At 42.1% G+C, this 26,604-nt stretch overlaps 2 protein-coding genes across 2 annotated transcripts in view; both read left to right on the top strand.

The window, feature by feature from the left end:
• The window catches only part of LOC137267821 (uncharacterized), a 98,445-nt gene extending 84,386 nt beyond the window's left edge, over positions 1–14,059 (top strand). The window contains exons 121-140 of the mRNA XM_067802255.1: positions 594–813; positions 1,090–1,244; positions 1,691–2,011; positions 2,309–2,477; positions 3,119–3,321; positions 3,656–3,842; positions 4,360–4,530; positions 5,012–5,416; positions 5,907–6,206; positions 6,682–6,773; positions 7,226–7,397; positions 7,500–7,614; positions 7,877–8,081; positions 9,260–9,433; positions 10,329–10,542; positions 10,912–11,224; positions 11,660–11,750; positions 12,438–12,467; positions 12,714–12,836; positions 13,273–14,059. Of these exons, the coding sequence (XP_067658356.1) occupies positions 594–813; positions 1,090–1,244; positions 1,691–2,011; positions 2,309–2,477; positions 3,119–3,321; positions 3,656–3,842; positions 4,360–4,530; positions 5,012–5,416; positions 5,907–6,206; positions 6,682–6,773; positions 7,226–7,397; positions 7,500–7,614; positions 7,877–8,081; positions 9,260–9,433; positions 10,329–10,542; positions 10,912–11,224; positions 11,660–11,750; positions 12,438–12,467; positions 12,714–12,836; positions 13,273–13,503 (3,891 nt within the window). The 3' untranslated portion in view covers positions 13,504–14,059. The remainder of the gene's footprint in view (positions 1–593; positions 814–1,089; positions 1,245–1,690; positions 2,012–2,308; positions 2,478–3,118; positions 3,322–3,655; positions 3,843–4,359; positions 4,531–5,011; positions 5,417–5,906; positions 6,207–6,681; positions 6,774–7,225; positions 7,398–7,499; positions 7,615–7,876; positions 8,082–9,259; positions 9,434–10,328; positions 10,543–10,911; positions 11,225–11,659; positions 11,751–12,437; positions 12,468–12,713; positions 12,837–13,272) is intronic.
• A 2,135-nt stretch (positions 14,060–16,194) lies between these two features.
• On the top strand, positions 16,195–26,342 carry LOC137268350 (tumor necrosis factor receptor superfamily member 11B-like). Its single transcript, XM_067802904.1, has 8 exons — positions 16,195–16,306; positions 17,376–17,485; positions 18,538–18,877; positions 19,781–19,948; positions 22,018–22,153; positions 22,582–22,637; positions 22,856–22,945; positions 24,336–26,342. Exons 1-8 carry the CDS (start codon positions 16,297–16,299, stop codon positions 24,809–24,811), a joined length of 1,386 nt encoding a protein of 461 aa, XP_067659005.1. The 5' UTR covers positions 16,195–16,296; the 3' UTR covers positions 24,812–26,342.
• Positions 26,343–26,604: the final 262 nt, after the last annotated feature.

Below are 26,604 nucleotides of genomic sequence, written 5' to 3'. Positions count from 1 at the left end.
GCTTATTAGAAGACTGGTCATATTCTCTACACTGCGCGACCCCATTTGCGCTACAGTTTGCCTGTGGCCTGTCTGACGTTTGGCAGTAATTCCACAAATCAAGAACAGGCCGGATCAGAATAATTAAGAAAAGTTTGAATGGGGATTAATGCTACCTTAAGTACAACATGACATCACATTGGCACATAAAAGTGGCATTAATGCGTACGCACGCACGCATGCACTCACTCTCTCTCACACATGCACATAATCTCATAGTAGTTTAAGTCAAGGTTTCTTTTGCCGATGGGCCATAATGCCTGAAGGTCATTCTGAACTTTACATATACACACTTTACACTGTGCACTTCACTTCACTACACTTGTCCACATGACGCCACCCTATACTCTTCACTCCTCTCCCAATATCGTTCAGGGACGATACAAGATTCTACTCTGACTGTCACTCTAGCTTTATCACCACCATACCTTTACTGGCTGGTCGCACCAAACTTTGCTACATTAAATGAAAAACATAAGGTACAACTAAAATATTCTTCAACCTAACTTGGTCACATATTATCATGAGGTGTTTTAATACTACATTTCTTACAGTCGTGCACCTGCAACTGTGAATCCTACCTGCAAGCAGAGAGGTACTACAAGAACATCAGCAAGAGGTCTGTGGATCAGGATGATCCTGGCTACGAGGTGAAGAAGCTGACAGAGGAGGAAAAGAAGAAACTCCAGGAGACAGGCTCCATCACCGGCAAGACTGAAATCGGGAATCCTAATCTTCGTCCCAGGAAGGCCTGTGGAGTACAGTTATTTGCAGGTTTCTGGAAAAAGTTCCCCTGTGTATAAATACATATCTTTGCAATAAGATATGTAATGGTTGATATCTAGCCATGTTACAAACGGCCAACGCTAACTGAGCAGCATACCAGTAACTGCATTACTGTTTCAGCCAATGATCGTGAAGGTGAAGGTCAGTTGTCTGTACCATGTTATAATAATAGTCATTAGTCATTCTTATGCCATGATGTAAGGTGAAGGTCACATGTCACGTTATTCTTGTAGCACTGATGATTTTGCTCTGTATCGTGTACAGGTGCAGCACCCAAGTTGGTGTCCTGGTGTAGTTACGGGGATAACCTCATCGAACCTGTGGCAGCAGTGAAAGACCTCCTACAAGACCCTTCCACAGATTACCATCAGTACATGGTCAAGTTCACCACACAGAGAAACGAAGCAAGAGGGTCACATGTGAGTCACTCAAACAAGTAAAGCACGTATAGTTTTACTTCGCTTACCCAAGTTTTCCTGCAGTAGTACTGCAGGGGATACCAGAAATGGGCTCCACACATGTGGAGATTTGAACCCCAATCTTCGGCTAGAGATTAGCCAAAGTATTCACATGATTGGAAGATGAGAAGTCCTTTAGCATCGCCCTTGCTGAGCTGAATAAGTACATGACTGGGACGAGTCAAAGACGTCAGGACGTGACATTTTCAAATTTGTAAATTTCTTCGGTCAGGCTGAGGAACGCAACTGCTCAATCAGAAATATGCAGAAGAGACCTGTAAACCTTTGTTGCTCAGCTCAGCACCAATATCCGTATCTTATTGACGAGTTACACTGGTTATAACTTATAGGAGTATTTCAGGCTAACATGCTAAAGACATGGGATCATCACTGTTTCTTTGCCGCAGGTTACCTGGTGCATGTCAGTCTTCATGGACCAGGATCCGCTGACGGAGCGGTGTGGAATACCACGTCTCTCTCCCGACACCAAATTCTTCCTTGGAGTCTGGAATCACAAGAACTATATTCCTGACACTGAACGAGACTCGGAAGGACATCTAAAGGTTTGGAGCACTGCGGCTTCATTCCGTGACCTCGTGATGCCAGCCGAAAAGGAGAAACTGTGTCGCTATGGCAACCCTTTCCAAGGAGGTAACAACGCCATTGTTCGGTATGAGGCTGGAATCGGGTCAGCTTCCGGTCTCTCAGATGTCGTGCCGTACCAACAGGTGAGATGTGGCGCAGACACATAACACTTACAGTCCGCTCGGTGACACAGTACACGAAGGGACATAGCAATACGCGTCTGAAGAAGACATACACCATGTGTTTCCTGTCTACTCCCTATGATGTTACGTCAGCTTACTGTGACGTGTAGTTTTTGTGTTTCTAGGTAAATACATCCTGTATCCCATGTGACGTTACGTCAGCTCACTGTGACGGGTCCTATGTGTTGCTAGGTACATTCACTCTGTATCCCCAGTCACGTTACGTCAGTTCACTTTGACGTGTTTATGTGTCGCTAGGTACATACACCGTGTATCCCCTGCCTGACTCCATGTGACGTCTACACATGTGACGCGTCATGTGACAGCTCATCAACAGACCAGGTCAAGATCACCCTCAACGACCTTAACCTTACAGAATCAACAGTCGTAGAGGGAGAAGTCGTCCCTCTGTTGTACTACCTCACAGGTACAAGTCCAAATATTGATTATATATTAAACAGTCTCGATTCCTGTTGACTGGTTTCCGGCCTATTCCGCAACATAGTACAATAACCAGTCCAGAATTCTGATACCCACTCATTCAACTGGACACATGAATATTAACTAGTGCTATTTGATACATCTCATTACATGAATATTGCAACTCCACGCTCCTTCTAATCCCAGGAAACACGTTGTGCTTCTTGCATTGTCCTACAACGTTCGAATTCTCAAACAATCGAAAATCTGGAAATAGTTGCGCTAAGCTCGCATAACAGGTGTTACCTGTGAGCCAGATGAATTGTGAATCATTGTGCGACCTCTTCAAACAGGAGCAGTCTGTAGTCATAGTTAACCACGTGCTGCCTAAACATCGACACATATATATATACGATGTTTTCAAACTTTATAGTTAAAAATAATTTGTAAATACAATGTTCTTCTGAAACAAGGGATTGGATTTTAGTGTAGCCATAGATGTTTGTAGTGTCTTATTTTACATTCACACGATAAAATTCGGATCGGCTGAAATGTAAAAATGTTATCGATATCTGAGGATTACATATTTAGAAGAAAGGCAGAAAAATCGATGTCATTTTATGTTATTTGTAAATCTGATTGTTCCAGTGAAAGCTGTCCTCGGGTCTGGAACAGAGGCGGTGTCGTCATCTGACGGCTTCAACATCGACACGTCGCCACCATTGTTTGACACCGACGTCATGGTCTACATCGACGTCACGCAGGGTAACTTCACCCCTGTGACGTACCAGGGATCCAACGACACCATTAAGGCTGTGTGGAAGTGCAATGACAACGAGAGCGAAATTGTGGTAATACAGTGCTGTACATATATACATAAAACATATTAATGAGCCCAAAATATATATATATACACATCTTTATTTTTCAATAGATACATAGTGGCCCATTGGGTAAAACGTTGGCCTATCGGACTAAACATCAGGGTTCGATTCCTAATATTTGTAAGATGATTATTGTCCATACTGCGATATCGTTGTAACATTGCTGAAATGTTGATTAATGTACCCACTAAACAATTACATCCAAGGGCAAGCAATTTCTTGTGAGTGCTACTGAATCGTGGCAAATCAAACGTAAGTCTGGTTAATATCGAGCTACACAAATAAACGTGTGACGTTTCAGAACTACGAGTGGGCAATAGGCACAGCGCCAGGGGGACAGGAGTTACAGACATTTGTGTCCACTCAGGAGTATCCCGGATCTGTGAACTCTGAACTAGGAGGCCTCCTGGAACACAACAAGACGTACTACGTGACCGTCAGATGTACCAACGGGGGTGGACTGGTCACAACATACGCTGATCCCAGAGGTGCGTACCTCGGTACATTTATTACCTTATTTGTGTTGTACCTTGATACATGAAACGGTAGAGTATCATGTCATCAAACAATGGATTTTTACCATGTTTGTAGAAGTACTTACTTTAATACATCCAACAGTTGATTTTACCATACTTTAGAGGTGCTTACCCTAATACATCAAACTTTGGATTTTTACCGTATGTGTAGAGGTGCTCACCTTAATACAGCCAACAGTGGATTTTTACCATATTTTAGAGGTGCTTACCTTAGTATATCAGACATTGGATTTTTACCATGTTTGTAGAGGTGTTCACCTGAATACTTCAAACAGTGGATTTTTCCCATGTGCTTGCCTTAATACATCAGAGACTAGAGTATTACTCTATGTCTAAAGGTAGTATCTGCTTTAAAGCTTCAAAACGTGAGATTTGCATCAACTGGATATCAGGAATGACGATATCTATTTTTGAAGAATCGTATTCCATCTTTAATAAATATATCAGTGACGCCAAATGTGTGACTCAGGTGTGACCGTTTTGCTGGAGCCGCCCGTTGTCGATGACGTCAACGTAACAATACTGGGTGCTGAATCTCTTGGAGAGACAGTTGTGCCGCCAAACTCCATGAAAACCACTGACAAGCACACTGTGGGCGCTTCCTGGACGGTCTCTGCAGATGAGAGTGTCAGGCGATATGGTAACTGAATATAATTATATTTTTTGTGCTTGCTATGCAATTAAAAAATCACGATACGTGTATTTTCCATTTAGAGGCTAATATCATTTAATATCAGTTGTTACTCATCGTTTTATCTTATCTCACACATAAATGTCGTTTTCTGATTGGCTAAGCGCTCTTCTATTATTTTCAATGTACCTACTGTACAAGTTAGGTACATTCCAATCTACCCCGCTGCCAATGGCAACTCATTCGGTACTTCGTAGTAATGCTACTTTATCCCAAATAACATTAAATCACGCATCATGCACGGAAATTACTGGTGTTTTGCGACTGCAAAACGATGGAAGGGAGGTAAGTCTATGGTGTGCTTATAGAAGAGGAAGAGGATATAGCAAAAATCGGAGTAACAGTATATACTCACCTTCTATGGTAAAAAGTGGTAAAATATAACGGCTATATACGAAAGAAAGACTGAGTAAGAATACTTTTTCCTCAGATTTCTGTGTGGGGAGTTCCGAAACCAGCATTGACGACATATTCCCCTGCACCTGGGTAGGCTACAACATGTCGGGGACGGTTACAGTGGCGGATGGTTACCTCAAAATTGACAACTACAACATCTACATGTTGAGTCAGTTTAAGCCCGACTACAACTCTTCTGTCCACGGCACCACGGACAGGTCCGCCTTCACCATGGCTCCTGGCACAGAGATGTTCATCTTCATGAAGATGTGTAATGAGGCTCAACTGTGTACCACCAAGCTGTTGGGGTCTACCATAGTGGAGACAGACAGGTCCACGATGGCGACGTCCACAAATGGTTCTGCCGTTACTGTAGACGTTGGTGGTGGTGTCAGAAGAAAGAGGGATGTTTCAGGAGTAATTGTGTCAACACCAGATGGTTAGTGTGAAAACCCGTTCTCTCTCTTTACTTCAAAAGGATTCGATTGATACGATATTCACTCACTATTTAAGAAAGAAATTGTATAATTCTGATGTTTTTCTGTAAACCTCATGCACACTCATGCATAATATGGCTTTATGAATGAATATCGGGCCTGCTGCCCTTTACTGAATAAAATGTCTGTCTGTCTGATATTCTTCCACACTTTCACTAGAGTATCAACAGCATCAGATGACATTCTCTTAGGAAACAATACAGAGTATGCATCCCGTACCTCACGGTTGAAGTGTTGTTTAATGTGGCTCTGGGACGTACAGCTGGTAGTGTTCTGCCTATTAGTTCTATTAACGTCCCGCGGTGAATGTTGCTGATAGAGTTGGCGTGTAGTTTGTCTGGGCCAGGTTCGAACGTATGCAGGCTGTTGTGGCACTAAATTTACGCTTAAATCAACACTCACATTCTTCTTATTTGCTTGTCGATGATCCAGGACTTCAGACCGGACAGAGCATCGTGGTCACTGAGCTCACAAAGCTTGATCTAGAGACGGAATACAAGTCTGACGCCTCGGTGGAGTTCGTCCCATACATCACTGACCCATCTATGTCAACCACAGAAGATGCCTTCACGGACAGAATTCTCAGGAAGAGGCTGAACTACCAGGAAACTGACCTCTCATTCTCTCTGACCAGTATTGGTAATCTTCCAATGCCAGGACCGGTGAAAGTGACCTTCACATATGACCCGACGGTGACCAACACAACGTTGATGCTCATTCACTGGAATACGGGTAGGCGCTTTGCATTCAGATACCTCATGTATGTATTTCAATATAAAGCGGCTTCACGTCAGAATTTTCTTTCCTCGTGAAGCTGTTATATAGCTGTTATAGATGCTCTCTAGACATATTCGGAATGTCGATGACCCACGAGGGTCTTGCTGAGGGTCAGGGTCTCCCCCGCAAAACGAAATGTAACTGAAACTGACTTCGAACGAAATCATCTGGATTGGCAAGGTTTCAGTCAATCTGTAATGAACACAACATATTTTTCCTTCCACGAGTGCCCCAGACTCGTCATTTTAATCAGTTCTAAGGTTATGCCTAACTTTAGCAGACGTGACTCCTAAGCACATCAGTCAGTCGTGCCAGCCTTCTCAAGATAAAATTATTTACCTAACATGTCAGCGCTTAACAGCTGGTTATACAATGGGAAGTACTACGTTAGAAGGGTATTTCTAGTCACAATGATGTTTATGTGATACAGATGCAAGACAGTGGCAACAGAGCAACAAGACCTGTCGACATGAAACGGACACGGAGGTCAGAGACCCGGCGACCTCTCAGGTCACGGTCAAGGTGAATGCTGAACTATTCGGTATTACAAGGAACCCTGGTATTTTCTAAAGCTAATATTGTTCAGCTCGGAGTCAGTAAACTGACTAACTAGAACCAGTCCAGACTGGAAGAGACACCCATGTACGCACACGCACACACGCATACAAGCACACACGCACACGCACACACATTTATAGTGCATCGGTTTTGTAATTATCTCTTTACAGATTGTTTTATATATTATATAGTATATCAACACATCACCTGTGCGAAGTTTGGCTGATAAGAGGAAATCTAAGAAATATTAAACATTTCGCTGTTTTTCTGATTTCCACTATTCGTATGTATGTGCGAACATTGTATAGGTTGATCATTGTCGACACTTTACAGTTCTTTCCTTACAATGTGCCGTAGATCCTCCTTACTTCACAATGCTTATCAGTCAGCATCTGCATTGTGTCTTATGTGTTCAGGTGTGTAACACAAGGTCTGTGCAAAGCAGCAGTTCCAGACGTCGGCGTTCTGTGTCAGACACGTACTTCAGACACCCGACCCAGTTCCTGCTGACTTCAGCTCTGACACAGATACCTAACTCTCCTCCTCAGCTCACCAGCAGGACGTCTCTTGTCATGCAGGAAGACCAGGGTATGTGTCTCTTACATGGAAGAAGACCAGGGTATGTGTCTCGTAGATTATGTCTCTTGTCTTATCTCTCATACGTTACTAGGTGTTGTCGTTATTTTCCAGGTACTATGATATACCAGATGACGTCCGCAGACGCTAATGGAGACGTGGTCAAGTACAAGATGCGTGACGACTTCGTTGTTGGTGATTTAGACTTGACGCTTTCAGGGGACGGATTGTAAGTCGTTTCTTCATACAACCTCACGGTTGTATTGGAATATTTTGGAGGTATTTCTCTTAGAGGTTCTGTCAAATAACCCCAGCCTTCACATCAGAATGGAAGCACGACAAAGCCGAAGTATCTTGTATTTTCCGAGCGTATCCAAAGACACGCTGACACATTTATACAGTAAGCATGTAACCCTAAATTGACATATCCGATGTTATTTCACAAATATATGCATCAGTTCACCAACATGATCTTTATGCATATATTTCAGGATGACGTACACACCTGCAAGAGACTTCTACGGATCACTTGATGTCCCGATAATTCTGTATGAGGTGCCCCTGGCTGAGATACCTCCGGCTGAAACGGCGGTAAACATCAGCATCATCGTCACCCCTGTCAACGACGCCCCCAACGCCTTCATCTTCAGTAATGGTGTCAGTTTCCTCCATGCAGATCCAGCACATCCAGTCCAGGTAGGCCGCATGTCCACATGCTACAATGTTACATCGTATTCGGTGCTGTAACGTTGAGTGAGTGAGTGTGGTTTTATGCCGCTGTTAGCAATATTCCAGTGAGGACACTAAAATGGACTTCACACATTGTACAGATGTAAGGAAATCACATACTGTCTTGATCAGGGTGTTGAGACGTATCACAAATGGACAAAGTTTTTGTTTATAATAGTTTACAGAATTATGACCCATATTTCTCTGATCCATGAATGCACTTCTCGTCATATGCCCAATATGGAATATATTTTGGTTGATAATCTAGATTGATTTACATACTAACCGTAAGAAGTTTCGGTACACACTGAAATATGTAGGTGTCTTTATACATAAATACATGCACAGGCATGAACACAGCAAGTAATGGGGGCAATCAAACGCTCATGCACGTGCCAGAAGACGTGACGTCACTGATAATAGCCTATGCCAGTGTGTTTCTGCAAGTGCAACCACTGCAGCTGCACGCAACCTGTGAAACTCAGACATGGCTGATCACTGGTCATTCAAACGTTCACAAATTCATATGATAAGTCACCTGCACATCATGCCAAGATTAACATCTGCTCAACGTTATGAATATTGGAATGGTTCGAGCAGGACTAAGCCAACAACAGGTGGCAGCACATTTCCAATGCCATCGCAACACCATATCAGCTTTGGTCAGGTGTTATTGAAACACAAATGAAATCACCAATCACCCACGTTCTGGGCGTCCCCGGCACCAAGACAGGACAGATGGATTCGGGTGTCTGATCTCCGACATCTCCAGACGCCAGTGACCACATCCCAGGCCATCATATCACATCCATCCCAACACTGTCAGGAATCGTCAGTTACGTCAGTTTTTTATTCAACTGCGACGCCCTGGTATACGACCCATTCTGACAACGTCATCGAGACAACTGCACACGGTGGTCATACCACTTCTTGACTTTGTGACTTCGTAGTGTGGCACTTTACCTGAGTATTGAACTTCTGACGTCATCGTTATGGATATTGTTCATGTTCTTTTGACATTTTGGTTGTGATCCGATACTTCAGCTTACATAGTGTCTGCATCATTTCGTCTTTGCTTGTATTCATATTCTGAATGCATTTTATGTGTGCACAGTTTCTTCATGTGGCGAGTATGTGTATTTCAGATTCTGCTGGAGCAGGCTGTAGTCAATGACAGCAATCCTACGCCGTACATATGGGAGTTTGGTGCGTACGACGTTGACGCTGGCGACAACATGACCATCTACAACACTCTGCCAACAAGCGGGAACCTCACCTTCAGTGACGTGAAGACCACGGATCCCTGTTCATACAACACGGTCAGTGTTGAGTACCAATGCTTGTAAGAATACGAACAAAATACGACCAGATACTCACCATAATCATTAGAAACCAATTGCTAGACATTATATACACACGAAATTGAGTTATGCTCGTGGTTAAACAACATTTCTAGAACGACCTGTTTTCATATTTGTGAACAAAGGGTTCGCAATACATGATATTAATAATATCTATGTTTTGTTTGTTTGTTAGTTGTTTAACGCTACGCGCAGCAATATTCCAGCAATACTGCGGCGGCTCATAAATAGTCATCTCTGGACTAAACAATCCACTGCTAGTTTGATTCTTACGTCAGGTGGAATCCGTGTGGCGGACCATCGAGATGTTTATTTTCTGGCGTTGATGGTCAGTGTTAACTAAGTAATGATTGCAGGGATTGCTATATATCAATCATACCTCAAACCCCGCGATTACCTTTTGGAGCTGATGTATTAAGGAGAAGTATTGATGTTGAATGTTTGATTTGTGTCCACGCTCTGATTCTTGTGGAGGAGGCACAAGCTGAGAGACACAAACCCTGTTATTCCTCCCTGACAAGAATTAAGGTGACACAAGAAACGAAAACAGTATTTGATTTAAATTCAATGTTTTGAATTACGTCGTCATAACAGAAGCCTGCAATCCAGACAAAACCATGTTAACTTCGGTTAGCATGTTGATAATGAGAGCTGTGCATGGTCATTGTGCATGGTCATTGCATATTGTCATTGCGCATTGCGGTGGTGAAGGTCTGTCTGGGTTCGAGTTTGGCTGCTGATACCATGCCAAGGTCATGTCTGTGATATACCGATGCGCCGACAACGCCCCAAATCTAACTGGTCCATCTACTCACCTATGTAATTAATTGTATGTATTATGAACTGATTGCAGAGCGGCATCCCCTGTGATAAGCTCAACCTCCCCCATCCTTCCGACTCCCTCAACTGGGTCTACAGAACCTTTCAGTACCAACCTGACCCTGGTTACTATGGTTACGATGAGGTTCGGTTATACGTCCAGGACCAAGCAGGGTCATACTCTGACGTCATCACTATCAAACCAACTGTGATGGAGCGGCCATGCAAGAATGGAGGAACATGCAGAAGTAAGCCATGTCACGTATTTGTCCGTTATCTACACCAAACTGACTGGAAGCCCGCGTTCATTGCGCCAACAGCAAAAGAGTTGAAGGGAGAATATTGAAAAAAAAATCCGAAATTTTGTTTTTAAAATTCGACTAGCGGGATTGGGTGGTCAGACTCGCTGATTGATGGATGTCGCAGTATTTCAGTTTTGTAGATAGATGTTCAGGATGCCAATCACTATATCCAGGCTCGATTGTGTACAGATCACTGTCATATAGATTGTCATATTGCTGAGTGCGTCATTGAACAAAATTACCACTTGTTGAAACGAAGTTAGCTTTTTCTCCGCAAATCATTTTCACTGTGTACCTCCACATATATAATTCTAGGCAAAGATGAAAGCTTGTACAACTGCACCAACTACCGTCGTGCGGAAGGATTTGACCTCTACTATGAGTGTGCGTGCGCACCTGGCTGGACCGGCACGCACTGCGAGGATGACGTCAACGAGTGTGGCAGTTCCCCGTGTTCCTGGCCGTACGTCTGCTATGACGACGTCAACAGATACTACTGCGCATGTGCAAAGGAAAATCCGAACTGTGACGGGTGGCAGACATGGATGATCGGGCTGGTGGTGTTGGCGGTGATATTGTTAGTCATCTTATCCGTACTGGCTTGGTATCTGTGCATGCTCAAACGAGGGTAGGTAATAAAGAAACTAGTAAGATATCAAACATATTTCTCCAAGTTGTTTTTTTTTACATTAAGTTTATGCAGCACGTTTCTTGAGCACCATCGCTTTCCGTTAAGGAATCACGAAACATGTTTAAGGCAATACAATTGTACTTCTGAGTGTGTGAGTCCGAATCCCGAGTGGTATGAGGTACTATACTAAGAAAGTGTAACCCCCTCTTAATGTAACATTTGATCCATCTGTCGAGTTTTGTAACTTCTCCCCGACAGTTGAAGGGGAAGGATTACCCATATTGTTGATACCTATTGCAAGATGTTCCAGGCGCTGTGTTTGGTCAAATATTTTCAGATTTTTCAATGGGATGACGGTCTCCAATAAGTGTTCACATTAGTTGTGGTTATCACTGTCAGAGTCTTCATGGTCATTGCTTTATTGTCTTCCAGGCGGATGAACTTGTCCTCCATATGGCACAAGCTGTTAAGGATCCGACTGGATGGATCTAGAACTCCTTTTGTTAACGCAGGCTACAGTGACGTAAGTATTTTTGCAAACTATGGGATTTTTCACCAAGGTAGTAATATTACAGCAACAACTCAGTAAAAACCAGTACATTAAAACGATCTTAAAGATAGTGACATATTGGGAACTGAACACTCTATGTTTAAGAAATGGAATTTTAAACCACTACACTATCACACTTTCCCTTTACGCTTCAACGGGTTCAAATTAATTGGAAATATAATGAACGAAAAAGGGAAGACGTGAAAATGCAAGTGTTCCTTAATACTTTTCCAGGTTTACTCACAAGGTATGTATTGCGCTGTGAGTGGAATTCTGGAAATACTAAATGAACACTTGTCTTCCCTTATTCATTCGCATTATCAGGACAGCTATGATTTCCTCAGCCTAAGATCACTATATATGCCTACTTACCTGGTCTCCGCTTGTCCTTGACCTTAAGTAAGACATATAAGCGCAGCAACTTGGGAATTTGTTTTCACGACTGATGATGGATGGTTATTATTCATGCATGTATTTACATGTACTGTGGCATTTTCCCATGTTAACAGTTGAAGCACTGGCTTATTTATTCTGGATTAGAATGGAACTCCTCTAACATTTTATCTGTGGCTTTTTGACATGTTGAGAGTATATTGTAATGATATATATTACATATATATTGTAAAAATGAAGAATTAAAGATGGACCTTATTGTTGTAGGACCTATCTGGAACTGGAAAAAGTCACAAGGTAAATGTCAACGTTCACTTACTCAGAAACCTAAACTCACCAACAAATCGCTCCAACACAACTCACTTTATATTTCAAATATATCAGTACCTCAACTTAAATGCCAGCATAAGAAAGAGTGACTGAAACTGCATTTTCAGAGAAGTCAAGAAGTCATGCAGCTGCTGAAACAACCAGGGTTGAACTATCCAGCTGTATTTTCGTAAAGTGTGTATCATTATTGAATGCAAATTAAACTGTTCACAGTCACGTGCTTCATCGGGAGCTTCCAGCGTGTTTATGTCCAGTGGGAGGCCAGATGACCCAACAACTTCGTTTGGGTCAGGACTATTTTTCCGACTGGTACCAAACCTTTCTGACCACCATTCCGTGAGTAGTTACAGAGTAATTCATTAGATACAATAATACTAACATGCTTTGTCCCCGCTGATACTCAGTTGCCTTGTTGATTCCAAAGCGCTGCACATGTACATGCATGTCAGTGATATGAGGAACCCTTAAAGAAACTGGGTTAGAATTGCTCATGTTTGTTCTTTCTACACTCCCCACCCAACCAGAGGTCATGATCAACGCGAATCACTGGATTGCCAGGTCCAGACTTATTTACAAACCACTGCACATAGCACGATGATTGCATAGTGTGACATGAAATGAAATCACAGCATTAAGTGACTCATGACTACGTCACCAAAAGAAACAGGGCCATAATCATTGCGAATCTGGATTTAAGCAGTTTTTTCTGGAAGGAAAATATGGTTTTCAGGATGGCATTAATATGTTTTAATTATTATTATTATTTCTACAGACAAAGCCTCCACACAGTGACACACTTCCGGGAGCGTCGAACGTTCGCTTTGACGGCTCCAGCTATCAATGGACTCGTCCTGACGTCACGAGTGCGTCAATGGACCGGCCCATTACACCAGTGGAGGACTACGAGGACAGACGAAGCAGTTCATCCTCTCTCATCAGGGACAAATCAACGGTCAGGAGCGATTTGCCAGAACTGGAACCGTACCCAGACTATGATTTGTGAAGAATCACGGAACCCTTTCTGCAAGAAAACACTCACATTCTTTCTCCTATTTTCCTATCTGTTATAGTGGTTTGTTCGGTATGGGTTGATGTACTCACAGTTGATGAAATAAGTTCATTAGAAAATATTTAAAATATCCAGTCTAATTACAAGAGCTTTAATTGATGGAAACTGCCGATAGGATGTCATCTATAAATGATATATGAATGCTGGTCATGTGTTTCCATTGATTAAATCTCACAGATTGTTCTGTTGTTGATAACAAAGTTTAAATTAATGTCAAAAGAAAAAGCATGTAATTCAAGCAGAGGATGGAAACTTCAATATAGACATGAACATATATGTAAAGGTAATTGTTCAAGATTACGTTTGTATATTTTACTCAATTACTTTTGAGTTCACCTCAAATAATAAAATTTCATATATTGACGTCAGTTAACCCAACAAAAGACTCAAAGGACAACGGTAGAGTGATGTATCGCATAAATGATATTTTTTACATGAAGCAGTTAAACGATCAAAGTGTTTGTCTCAAATAAACGTTCTTAAGCAACTGTGAAGTTGTGTTTTCTCTGATATGTTCAACCACGTCCGTAATGAAGTCGGGGTTAAGGCGTCAAGAGACATAGAAATGAATGAGTGAAGCCGGGTTAAGGCGCCAAGAGACATAGAAATAAATGAGTGAAGCCGGGTTAAGGCGTCAAGAGACATAGAAATGAATGAGTGAAGTCGGGGTTAAGGCGTCAAGAGACATAGAAATGAATGAGTGAAGCCGGGTTAAGGCGTCAAGAGACATAGAAATGAATGAGTGAAGTCGGGTTAAGGCGCCAAGAGACATAGAAATGAATGAGTGAAGCCGGGTTAAGGCGTCAAGAGACATAGAAATGAATGAGTGAAGTCGGGGTTAAGGCGTCAAGAGACATAGAAATGAATGAGTGGGGGAGATTAGTTTTACGTCGCTTTCAGCACTAATATGACGGCAGGGGACACGAGAAATGGGTTGCTCACATTGTACCCATCTGGGTCCTCAACATGACGAGCGAATGGATTAACGACTCCAGACCCTCATGGCAGGTTATTAATTGATGACCTTTGAACTTTATCATGATTTACGTTCATTATCACAAAACACAGGAGGTTCACGTGAAGATTTTGTGAGTGAGTATATTTTACGTCGTTTTCAGTGGTATTCCATCAATTTCACCACAGGGACCCCCAAAACTGGGCTTCACGCATTGTGCCCATATTGTCCATTTGCCGGCTCTTGATTTAAGGTGTGTACATTTTTCATTATCTCCTTGAATTAGGGTTGTGACTGCACTATCCAGCTGAAATCCTGCTGCAGTTTGTTCGCGTGAACCTAAAATCACGATCGTATTTGTCCTTAGTACTTTGACAGAAACACGATCAGTGTTGTGTAGCAATTGCTGAGGAGTCGAACGTGGGAATTCGGCGAGACGAGCGGACACAAACCACGGGACTCCTACACGCACAGACTGTTTATCAACATTAGTAAATATGTACAGCGTAGTACACACACGGGTTACCCGGAATAGAACGTGTACGTGATAATCGCCAGATAAGTACACAATGATACACACTAGCTGACCGTGAGACACCAAGTCGTCACCTTCGGGATTAGTGGGTTCGTCTTCGTCACTTTCCGTCACAGATCGTAGTAATGAACCTGTCATTAATTAAACGTTATCAAGAAAATAAAATAAATAAAACTTTTGTTTAACTTCTGCGGTATGGACAGATATAAACATGTATACGTCATTGTTCTTCAACTGCGCATGCACTGGTATGCGTCATTGTACTGGTATACTAGTCAGCGCTAAATATAGCATACACAGGTGATTCATGGTCGTTTCAACATGTAGATATTGAACATATGTAAGTATGACACCAGGTTTATATGATTTCTACGTTGAGTCTTTAAATAATTATTGCTGACATGCTTCTGTTTTAAAACGCTAAACGTCTCCGTGTATATATTTACTCCGTGAGTCGTCTGTGTACAACTTGCATGTACATGGAATGACGCACCTGGTGACGAGGTAGTCGCTGAAAAAAGATATGACTAGATATTGTTATCTTCAGTGAATACTCATCGTCCGCTGTATTCTATCACTCGCGTCGGTATGTATGCCTTCATCGTTAAAGCGCCTGGGAAAAGCAGGTCCCCTTGCAGATCACCATCGGTGATTTTTACTATTTTAGAAAACAGACGTATTGGAACGCATGTGAATACCAATTCAAAAGAGTAGTGACTAAAACATTTCTAGTAATTTGTATACGTAGCAATTTAAGCATCATTTTGATAAATGTTTATTAAATTATCCACACTGTACAAGTAAATGAATTAGTATACGTAAAACACAATATGATAACAACATGTACCCAGAAAATATTTCAGTGTCCAAAAAGTTCTGTTGTGAGTAAGAGGGAGTGAGTGACCGTTTAGTTTATAATTACCTAGTTGCATAATAACATTAGGACAACAGTAAGTTACCACGTGATACTCACGTGACCAAACATGACCTCATAAAAAGTAAGATCACTTCGCTCGGTTTTAAATATCGTCGGGTATGTATATATAAATAGGTGGCTTACTTTACCGAAATAACCATGACATTGACATTATTGTTAAAACACCAACTTCTGTTGTACGATCTTACGACGCACTTTAAGGCAGTATGTTACTGAGAACGAACTTTTGTATGGAATTATTTTACTGAAAAGTTCACATCCAGGTTTCAGTTCACTGAAACCTCAGTCTCCCCCAACAATATGATGAGAGGTAAGGAAGATCGAACTTGCGTGCTGCACTGAATGTCTACTTCTGCTTATAATCATTGCTCGTCTATTACAATTAATGTTTGTTACTGCACAATTACACAGATTAAATGTTGAAACCAAAATATTCAAAAAGTCTTGCTTTGTCAATATTCCTTACATTCAATATTCATACATTCATTCATTCATTCATTCATTCATTTACATTCCTCGTGTTTATTCGTCTGTATTTGGTTATGTAGGTCGTGCGTGTGTGTATCTGTGTGTGTTGATTTTCAAATGTGATTAATTCTATTTTATTTGCTGTTATCGTCAAATAGTATTGTCTAGATATTTCTAATGTTGTTGATATAATACGCACAATACTCCTGTTCAAACAGCAAAGGATAAATGGTGCATTTTTCAGATATGTGACTGTTATATTATTTTCGAGGAGCTTCTGTGGTATAGATGGTTGTAGTTACTATTGGCTGTGGTAATGGGACTTATGTTAGTATGATTTGAGTGGGAGTTTTATCGACAACGCTTCAAGGCATACAATATGGTGGATTTCAACGTTTCTTTAGAACGTCTGGCATGTCTAGAGCAAAGTTTTCAGTTTTTAAGTGAGTGAGTGAGTTTAGTTTTACGCCGCACTCAGCAATATCCCAGCTATATGGCGGCGATCTGTAAATAATCGAGCCTGGACCAGACAATCCAGTGATCAACAGCATGAACATCGATCTGCGTGACTGGGAACCGATGACATGTGTCAAGCTTCAGTGGAAGCTGTCCAAACTGGCATCTGCCCAATCCGGCAAGTGGTGAACGCCAACATAAATTCTCAGTCCCTTCCGTGGCTTGTACATTGTCATTAGCTCTACAATCCGGCACACTTTCCTAACCGGATTGTTTCTTCAGTCCAAAAAGTGCCCATTTGGGCAGCTTCCACTGTATATTCAATTTTGCCCAGACTGTCAATCCAGAAGCTTATTCAAGTCTCTGTAGGGAATTTACTATTTTTTCCATTACGTTTATGCGTCATTAGTTTAAAACATGGTGGAATAATTTTCATGGTGTCTAATTTATCACAGCTCGTGACACAAAGATAACGTTATGTTATCATTTCCGCCGTATCCTGGAGAGCAATGTGAGTCTGCACCTCGTCATTCTCCTCACCTTCACACTGACAGATTCCAAACCGGTAAGTTCTAGAATTCTAGAAACACAAACAAAATTTACTTCCAGAGGGCTTCTAAAAAGTATATATGCTCTTCAAAAAAAGTAGGGGCACCTGAGCTGGTCGGGTAGAAAGAAAAACCCTTTGAGAAACGTTACAATGACATTCATCTAGTGTATGCAGCATCATTTCACGTTATCACCATACGCAAACACAATGTATGAGAAGCACGTGCATAACATGGGATCCTCCTACACGTGCATTGGGTGTCATTATGAAACTTGACGTTTTTCAGGCAGGTCGATAAATCACGGTAGACCATTTATTTCCGATAATGTTCTTGCCTCTGTGTCTGGTCAGGGTTTTCAGGATCATATAACACACTACTGACTGAAAATTGTAACCTGAAATTTTCATGTTATACTCCAGTCACCTAGGGAGATAACTGAAAGTTAAGCTTTGCTTTGAATGAAATCCCTGCGGTGATGTATTCTCAAAACATCCATTACTATTGTATCAACATTTGATTCAATCCCATATATGTCCCAATTTCGACAATCGTACATTGAAAGCACAGTTCCCCTACTTTTTTTGAAGAGTATAAATCAATTCTAAACTGACTGTTGGCGATAAAATGTGACCTGATCATAAGATCCGAGCGTGATTTAACCTTCTCATTCGTACTCAGCTGTTTACAAACCACACCGTACAACTGTTTTACTTCTGAAACATATTCATCCCAGGGTCAGAACATATACATTACATGCTTTTAGCAGAGATTTCTCTTGGACGAGGAAGGGGTTTTGTCGCTACTGTATATATTCAGGTCATATTTTGAAATTTGTTCAGTACACGGGTGGTCAAACAGTTGACTGTACTGCAATTTGGTATACGGAATTGCCTCCCATAGTTGTGCCAGAAGCTGTGTTTCGAACGCCGTTGTCGTGCATGAAGTTTCACCGACTCTGTAAGCACATAAAACCTGCATCACCTAAAGCCATCCTAATTGAGATGTTGACACAAAGTGAAGCAATTTAGTTGGTTTAAATCATTCGGTAATATCCTTTCCTTTGCAGACAGACTCAACAACATATGATCACAATGAAGTCACGTGTTTCAAATGTCCCCGTGGAACCCATGTGACCAGCCACTGCACCGAGTCCTTCACTCGTTCTAACTGCACAACATGTGAACCAGGCACATACCAGGCTCAGACTGTCACTCAGCTGGAGAAATGTGGGCAGTGCGACAACGTCTGCCAAGACCACAACGCCATTGTTGTCGAACAGTGCTCACCTAAACACAACCTCCGTTGCCGATGTCGTGATGGCTACTACAACGTGCACCACGGTCAAGGGGTCATGGCCTGTGTCCGGCACACAGCGTGTCCCCCCGGACAGGTTATTGTAAAGAGGGGTAAGGGTCTTGACGCGTTTTATGTGGGTTACGGGTGGTCCAGTGGTGCCAGACGTCAGGAGCCGTTAGTCTTGGGTTCGAGTCGCTGTGCCAGGAGTATGATTTTAGGCCAGTTTCAGGAAGGGCTGAGGTTTGCCCATCCTCGATATCTCCAGGGTGTATGTTCCGATAAGTCTCCACTGTACTGTGGATGTATGTACAGCTAAGCCCGATAAATTTATTATCTCCCTTGTCTGTTTTTTTATCCAATCAGGTGAATACGTAGGTTCAAGTTCAGAGAACCAATCACAACACACTTTCGCTTTTCAAATTATCTAACCGATTAAACGTGGCCAACACGAACCATGCACAAATTCTCTGAAAGAGGCAGAAGGAGTTCTTGCATATATATTTTTAAAATATCATCAAAGTGTCTGTATGATTACTCCTAAATCGCAGTTGCAACCGCTATCTTTATTGACACTGGCAAGTTCAGTTGTAACGGAGGCTTAACTGATTGGCTGACTGCGAGCTAGCAAAGGGGCGTAACAACATTTTCGGACCGAGCCGCAGATGCATCCAGGGTGTGATTGAGACTTATTGGAACGTACACCCTGGAGATATCGAGGATGAGGTTAGCTCCTTCTCGGCGAACTTACTCACTCATCTCAGTACTGGACGCATGCACAATTAGTAACAACGGACTGGACCAGCGGAAATCAGAAGATTTTTTATGAATTGATAAAACAAATAAGTTACGTCAAAACGACAGCTCAAACAGAAATGCCATGTCCAGGGTGTCGTATATATATATTCACGACCATATACCAACGTAGAATCATTTCACAAAACCAATACTTTCCTGATGCAACCCTGAATGTGTTAATAGAATGCTCTGACATGCTGCCATTAAACTCTCGACAGGTGACTCTCAACAAGATGCGACTTGCGACTGGTGTCCGACTGGTCAATATTACAACGCAGATGCTCACCGCTGCAGCGTTTGCTCCGTCTGTGGTGATTACAACGAAGCTTTGATACGGCCATGTACCAAGACTAACAATACTATGTGTGGAGATCACAATGTAGATGGTGAGCATGTGGTGCTGTTCTTTCATGTATTGAGGATACATTAGGTGAAACTACCTTTCAAAACGTTTTACTAATGTAGCGTCATGCAATCATTGGCACGTTCTGACTACCCCATTTGGTCTGTAATATCAGCAAGTATGGGAATTCAGCAAGTACGGGGAATTCAGCAAGTACGGGAATTCAGCAAGTATGGGAATTCAGCAAGTGCGAGAATTCAGCAAGTATGGGAATTCAGCAAGTGCAAGAATTCAGCAAGTACGGGGAATTCAGCAAGTATGGGAATTCAGCAAGTACGGGGAATTCAGCAAGTACGGGGAATTCAGCAAGTACGGAAATTCAGCAAGTATGGGAATTCAGCAAGTATGGGAATTCAGCAAGTGCGAGAATTCAGCAAGTGCGAGAATTCAGCAAGTATGGGAATTCAGCAAGTGCGAGAATTCAGCAAGTACGGGGAATTCAGCAAGTATGGGAATTCAGCTAGTACGGGAATTCAGGAAGTATGGGAATACAGCAAGTATGGGAATTCAGCAAGTGCGAGAATTCAGCAAGTGCGGGGATTCAGCAAGTATGGGAATTCAGCAAGTATGGGAATTCAGCAAGTACGGGGAATTCAACAAGTATGGGAATTCAGCTAGTACGGGAATTCAGGAAGTATGGGAATACAGCAAGTATGGGAATTCAGCAAGTGCGAGAATTCAGCAAGTGCGGGGATTCAGCAAGTATGGGAATTCAGCAAGTATGGGAATTCAGCTAGTACGGGAATCCAGCAAGTACGGGAATTCAGGAAGTATGGGAATTCAGCTAGTACGCGAATTCAGCAAGTACGGGAATTCAGCAAGTGCGAGAATTCAGCAAGTACGGGGAATTCAGCAAGTATGGGAATTCAGCAAGTATGGGAATTCAGCTAGTATGGGAATTCAGGAAGTATGGGAATTCAGCAAGTACGGGAAGTACGGGAATTCAGCAAGTATGGAAATTCAGCAAGTATGGGAATTCAGCAAGTGCGAGAATTCAGCAAGTATGGGAATTCAGCAAGTATGGGAATTCAGCTAGTACGGGAATTCAGCAAGTATGGGAATTCAGCAAGTACGGGAAGTACGGAAATTCAGGAAGTATGGAAATTCAGCAAGTATGGGAATTCAGCAAGTACGGGAATTCAGCAAGTGCGAGAATTCAGCAAGTACGGGAATTCAGCAAGTATGGGAATTCAGCTAGTATGGGAATTCAGGAAGTATGGGAATTCAGCAAGTACGGGAAGTACGGGAATTCAGGAAGTATGGAAATTCAGCAAGTATGGGAATTCAGCAAGTGCGAGAATTCAGCAAGCGCGGTGTTCCAATGATTGCTGGTTGATGAACGGAGTACTCGTGGTGTAGGCCTGTTACCTTACGAAGACACAATCGGCATGGTTTGTGTGTTATCTAACTCTGGACTCAGCAATATTCCAAGTATATAGTGGCGGTTGGTTGCAGTATGTAGTGGCGGTTGGTTGCAGTATGTAGTGGCGGTTGGTTGTAGTATATAGTGGCGGTTGGTTGTAGTATATAGTGGCGGTTGGTTGTAGTATGTAGTGGCGGTTGGTTGTAGTATATAGTGGCGGTTGGTTGCAGTATATAGTGGCGGTTGGTTGCAGTATATAGTGGCGGTTGGTTGTAGACATCATGAACATCGATCTGCGGACATGAGCGGACCACCACCCCACCCCTGTCGCCTGTACCACAAACATGGCTTGCTGAAGACGATATTTACCCCGACTCTCTGAAGATGGTCAACGAAACCGATATGACAAGTTCTGACTTTTGTGTAACGACAGGCGGGGGCGTAACTACCATTATGGCTCGGGCTTACGTATGATTGCTGCTAAAAGGGTTGAGCAAGCCCTCAATACTATCTAATAAAAAGCTTTACAACCTATCCTGCTTACTCTGGCTTGCTATGTGCCTGACATGATATTAAACTGTTAATCATTGTTTTGTCTGCTCTACACTAGATCTCTCCTGGGGTGGCCGTGCGGAACACTCTCATAACTGTCCCTTCCACCAGGTACATAATAATGCTGTACATTTCAGTAATACCAACCGCACCGTCAACAGCGGTGCCGAATGTAGTGATCGTAGTGACGACGGCGGCGGTGGGGCTTGTGGCTGCGGCATCAGTTACTGCAGTGTGTTGGTGGTACTTCCACAGGGCAAGGACAAGGGAGTGGTGAGTAGGGGACAATTCACCATCCTATACTGGGTGGGAAAGCATGCGTGAATTGAACTGGGTGACTAAACCAAGAACATAACCAGTGACACAGAGCGAGATTGCAAACAAATAAATGCAATAACGATGTGAGTTTTGCCAAAACAAAGAATTAAACCCGTATTATCACCGACACCATACGCTGTGTGAGAGTGTACAGTCCGACCCGCTCGGCCTCTGAGTAACGAAAGAACGCTTTACCTATAGGCTTTCATTATGCCCTTCAGAAAGATCTGGAAATGAAGTATTGGCTAGACAGGTATGTGTATAAAACCGTTATCGACACAACGACGGAACAGAGACAGTGTATTCCCAGCCGTCCATTAGTATGCGTCAGTATTCAATGGACATCCGTCCCCACATTAATTATATCACCATCTTTTAACCAGGAACCAGCCTCATGAACGGATGGATCTTCGGGACATTCCCCAGGACGTCAGTCCCGGTAGGTTGTTTCAGAGTGAGTGAGTGAGACTCACCTTTTCCCCAACTCAAAATGACCACCCGTTTTAGTTCATTACAACCATTTACAGGTATTTGAAATAAATGGCACTTAGAGCTCCGTAACTTCAAAGAAACAGCTCATTATAAGCATGTTCGTCATGCCATTCACTTCTTTATTCTTTATTAACGTGTATATAAGCCCGTGTTCGTATTTTCTAGATATATGGGCGAAGGATGTATTCTTTTACCTGAAAAATAGACTAAGTAAGTGGGAGGACTTCCTTCGCTGCCTACCACACGGAAATCGAGGTACGTTCTAACATCTCGACCATTAATGTTAGTATTTCATTACTGAAATAGGGTCTAGGACAGTTCCCATCCGCACAATTGCCACCGGGACAATTCCCTCCAAGGCTAATTCCCACTCGGACAATTCCGTCCTAGGACAATTCCCACTCGAACAATTCCCTCCTAGGACAATGCCCTCTTAGGACAATTACCACACGGGCAATTTACACCTTGAACAATTCACACCCCACCCGGACAATTCCCTCCAAGGACAATTGCCACCCGGACAAGTCCCACCTAGGACACTTCCCACTAAGATAATTCCGACCCGAACAGTTGCCACCTGGGAAAATTCCCCCTCGGACAATTGTAACCCTTGAAATGAACTCCTTTCTGCGACATAACATACTCTAGTTATCCGTGGTGGAAGTGAGGTGAATGTGTAATTCAGACCATTTTCTGCACAACACTAATGTACTACAAACAATACTAAATTGGATTAATGCTGAACAAAAGGATGAAACCTCTAGAATTGTACCGTTTATCTAGCAAAGCATCTATGCTCACCTCATGCTCAAAACATTCTTATTAAGATGCGTATACCTAAGGCAACAACACCCATGTTTATCAAAAGATTTATCTCAAAATATGTAGATGTATTTAAGACAGTAGCACCCAAGCTCATATAGATTGATTTTAGAACATTTGATCTGCCTAGCACTTGCTCACAATACAAATTCATCAACGTTAGTTTACTAAATAGGTCTTACGTTTCCTCTTAATTTCAAATTTCACCAAAGTCAAAAAGTAATCAAAGTCATTTTTTGTTTAATGTCAACATATTTTGAACGTCAGTATTACATCAAATTGAAAAATTCAGCAAACTAAAATTTCTTTAATGTCAAAATTTCAAAGTCAGTATTTCATCATTTTCAGTACTACACCAAAGTTAGTATTTCAATGCCTGGGTGGGAATTGTCCTCGGTCATTATAGTGAAAATAACTGGGTAGGAATTGTCCTGGGTGGGAATTATCCGGGTGGCACTTGTCCTGCTCCCACTGAAATAACAGAAGTCACTGCAGTGACGCAATATTACTTTATAAGAAAATATATAATATCACCTCTTCCAAGTCTAAGTAAACTCCTAGACTGTAAATAGTGCAGTAAATAGTGCAGTAAATAGTGCAGTAAATAGTGCAAGGTGTGAAATAGCAAAGGTATTTGTTGTTTCTCACAGCAGGATCTGGTTCTTTCACGGAAATTGCCGATGTTGTGTATAAACGAAGATATAGATGTTGTGCTGTGATTCTGAAATATTTCTCATTCTGTGAGAGCTCCTCCAGTATTTTGCAGATACATTGCCATGCATGTTTTGTTTAAAATGGTTATATGATCTTATATCCGTTTTAGATTTCGATGCTGATCTGGAAATCGATAGACACGCAGAAAAAAAGCCGGATCTAAAGATTTATGATATTCTACTCACATGGTACGCTGCATGCTTCGATCACGTTACCATCGGCAACGTCGTACAGGCGCTGAATAAATCGAAGAACACAAATCTCATTGCTGGTGTAATAAAAGAATACAAACAGCTTATCAGTTGTCAACACAGTCAGGAATCAGTTAAAGAAGATGGCGCTAGTTCGGCAGATGAGAACGAGGCTGCCCTAGAGGTAGGTGTTGAAACGCCGCTGATGTCAACAGCAGGACACGTGACAGGGGCTAACTACCCGACTTCAGATTGTGAAGAGACCACACTGATGAAGAACAATAAGCATCAGACAAAAGTGAAGGAAATATATTCAGAAGCTCAAGATCAGGAATTAACCCAAGTGGTGTGTGATATCGATGAAAGACACCAGACACGTGTAAAAGAAGTTTAGAGTGCCCCTGAAGACACGATGTCTTGCTTGTGACATATCATTCTATATACATTACGAGGTATACCCATGGTGACGTAACTGTTGACATGGAAACAAACGAGAGCACTGGCTAATCCATGACCATTTCGATCATGCATTCTACACATGATTATTTTTATTTGTAGAGATTTATAGTTTTCATCATCCACACACGTGTTCTTGTTATTACCTGTTGACATTGGACAGGGAACACCTCTGGCGGAACTCAGACATCTAGATCGTGATTCAAAACGCTGCTCGGTCATGGTTTAAGCATAGTTGGGGTGGTAGGGGAGCCTAGTAGTTAAAGCGTTGGCTCATTATGACGAAGGTCCGGGTTCGATTCCCCACATGAATACAATGTGTGAAGGCCATGTTGGTGTCCCCCGTCATGTTATTGCTGGAATATTGCTAAAAGCGGCGTAAAACCTTATCCATTCACTCACGTCTCATCCATTCGTCATCTTGAACTGTCCTTGGTCATGTCGATACGATGGGTGAGTCGACGTCTGTCTGGTCCCTGGGATGCAGGCATTCAGTGTCTTGACCAGATGAAACAAGATAACCTATTTACACCGCGCTTGTTACTTTCTCACAGCATTTTAGGTCAATGAAATCTCGTTATCACGAACTTCTTTATCTCGAAGCATACCTAAAGACAAGGTGACATCCGTACCCAGAATAGTCTCCGATACCTCGAGGTGTATTCTAATGAGCTTCGTGTTAAAGAGGAACATGTTTTTATCTTATTCACATATGACATTCTTTACTTGTTTACTACTTTTTATGACACGAAAGAATATTTAAACATAGCAATATATCTATATTGTACAAGTTTATTCATTAACAGGGTATTTCCGAATATTTTAATGGGATCCCCTTTTGGTCCAGTGGTCTTTATACTCCAGTCGCACAACGTTGTGTCGAACTTTCACGTATCGAACATATGCTTGTGTCGAGAACAGAACTTGCTAACTGCGTTTACCTTTTTCAGTCATTACTCACAGTCTGTCGACTCTGATCGACAATCGAAGTAAGAGGCCCTTTCGGGTGTTTACCTGTGATTATGTTCCTCATGTGTTCATTATATCTAATATTTACGGGGTTGTTTTATTTATACTATCAACTCGAACTTTTGTGATTTTCATGTTACCATAAATAACATACGACGTATATTCACAACTTTTGTAACGACTGATTAAATTCTTGGGTGAAAACAGAAATTTATCTGTATACAATTTGGAGGCAATTATGTAATCAAATCAGCTGATAAGTGCACCTGATCTGAAACCGTGTTCTCTCTGCGCACTGCTGTGTTTTTTCTGTCTGGTAACTATTCCTAACTCTTTAAGTCCGGTTATTAAAACCTAGTATTAAAAGCAAGTGCATGTTTTGGGTGTTCTCCACCTCGAAATCTGCTTACATCGACCTTCTCCAATATTTCCTCCACAACACTGTGAAATAATATGAATAATTGCAAATACCTCCTTTGATCTGCAATAAAAATGAAAATGAAGGTAATTCTTTGTCTTTTATGATCTGGAGTTCCAATACCATCTCTTCGTGATGACGGGGTAGCAGAGTGGTAAAAGCAAGAAATGGGCTTCACAGATTGTACCCATGCAGGAATGGAACCGGTCTTCAGGGTGACGAGCGAACGCTTTAACCACAAAGCTACCCCAGCCCCAACGGGAACCACAAAGCACCAAAAGATCCTGTCATGACTAAGGGATCTAACTGCATACTAAATCAAGCAGCCAAAGACCTGTAGGGCA

This window comes from Haliotis asinina, chromosome 16, assembly GCF_037392515.1.
Source record: "Haliotis asinina isolate JCU_RB_2024 chromosome 16, JCU_Hal_asi_v2, whole genome shotgun sequence".
NCBI classification, from domain to species: Eukaryota; Metazoa; Mollusca; class Gastropoda; order Lepetellida; family Haliotidae; genus Haliotis; species Haliotis asinina.
Note: the sequence above shows the minus strand (reverse complement) of the source record. Positions and strands in the feature narration are given on the sequence as shown.

What these genes read in the sequence shown, in the direction of transcription:
- LOC137268350 (XM_067802904.1), top strand. An exon ending in ACAGGTTATTGTAAAGAGGG is followed by an intron (nt 18,878 to 19,780) that starts GTAAGGGTCTTG and finishes AACTCTCGACAG; the next exon opens with GTGACTCTCAACAAGATGCG. An exon ending in CCTACCACACGGAAATCGAG is followed by an intron (nt 22,946 to 24,335) that starts GTACGTTCTAAC and finishes TATCCGTTTTAG; the next exon opens with ATTTCGATGCTGATCTGGAA.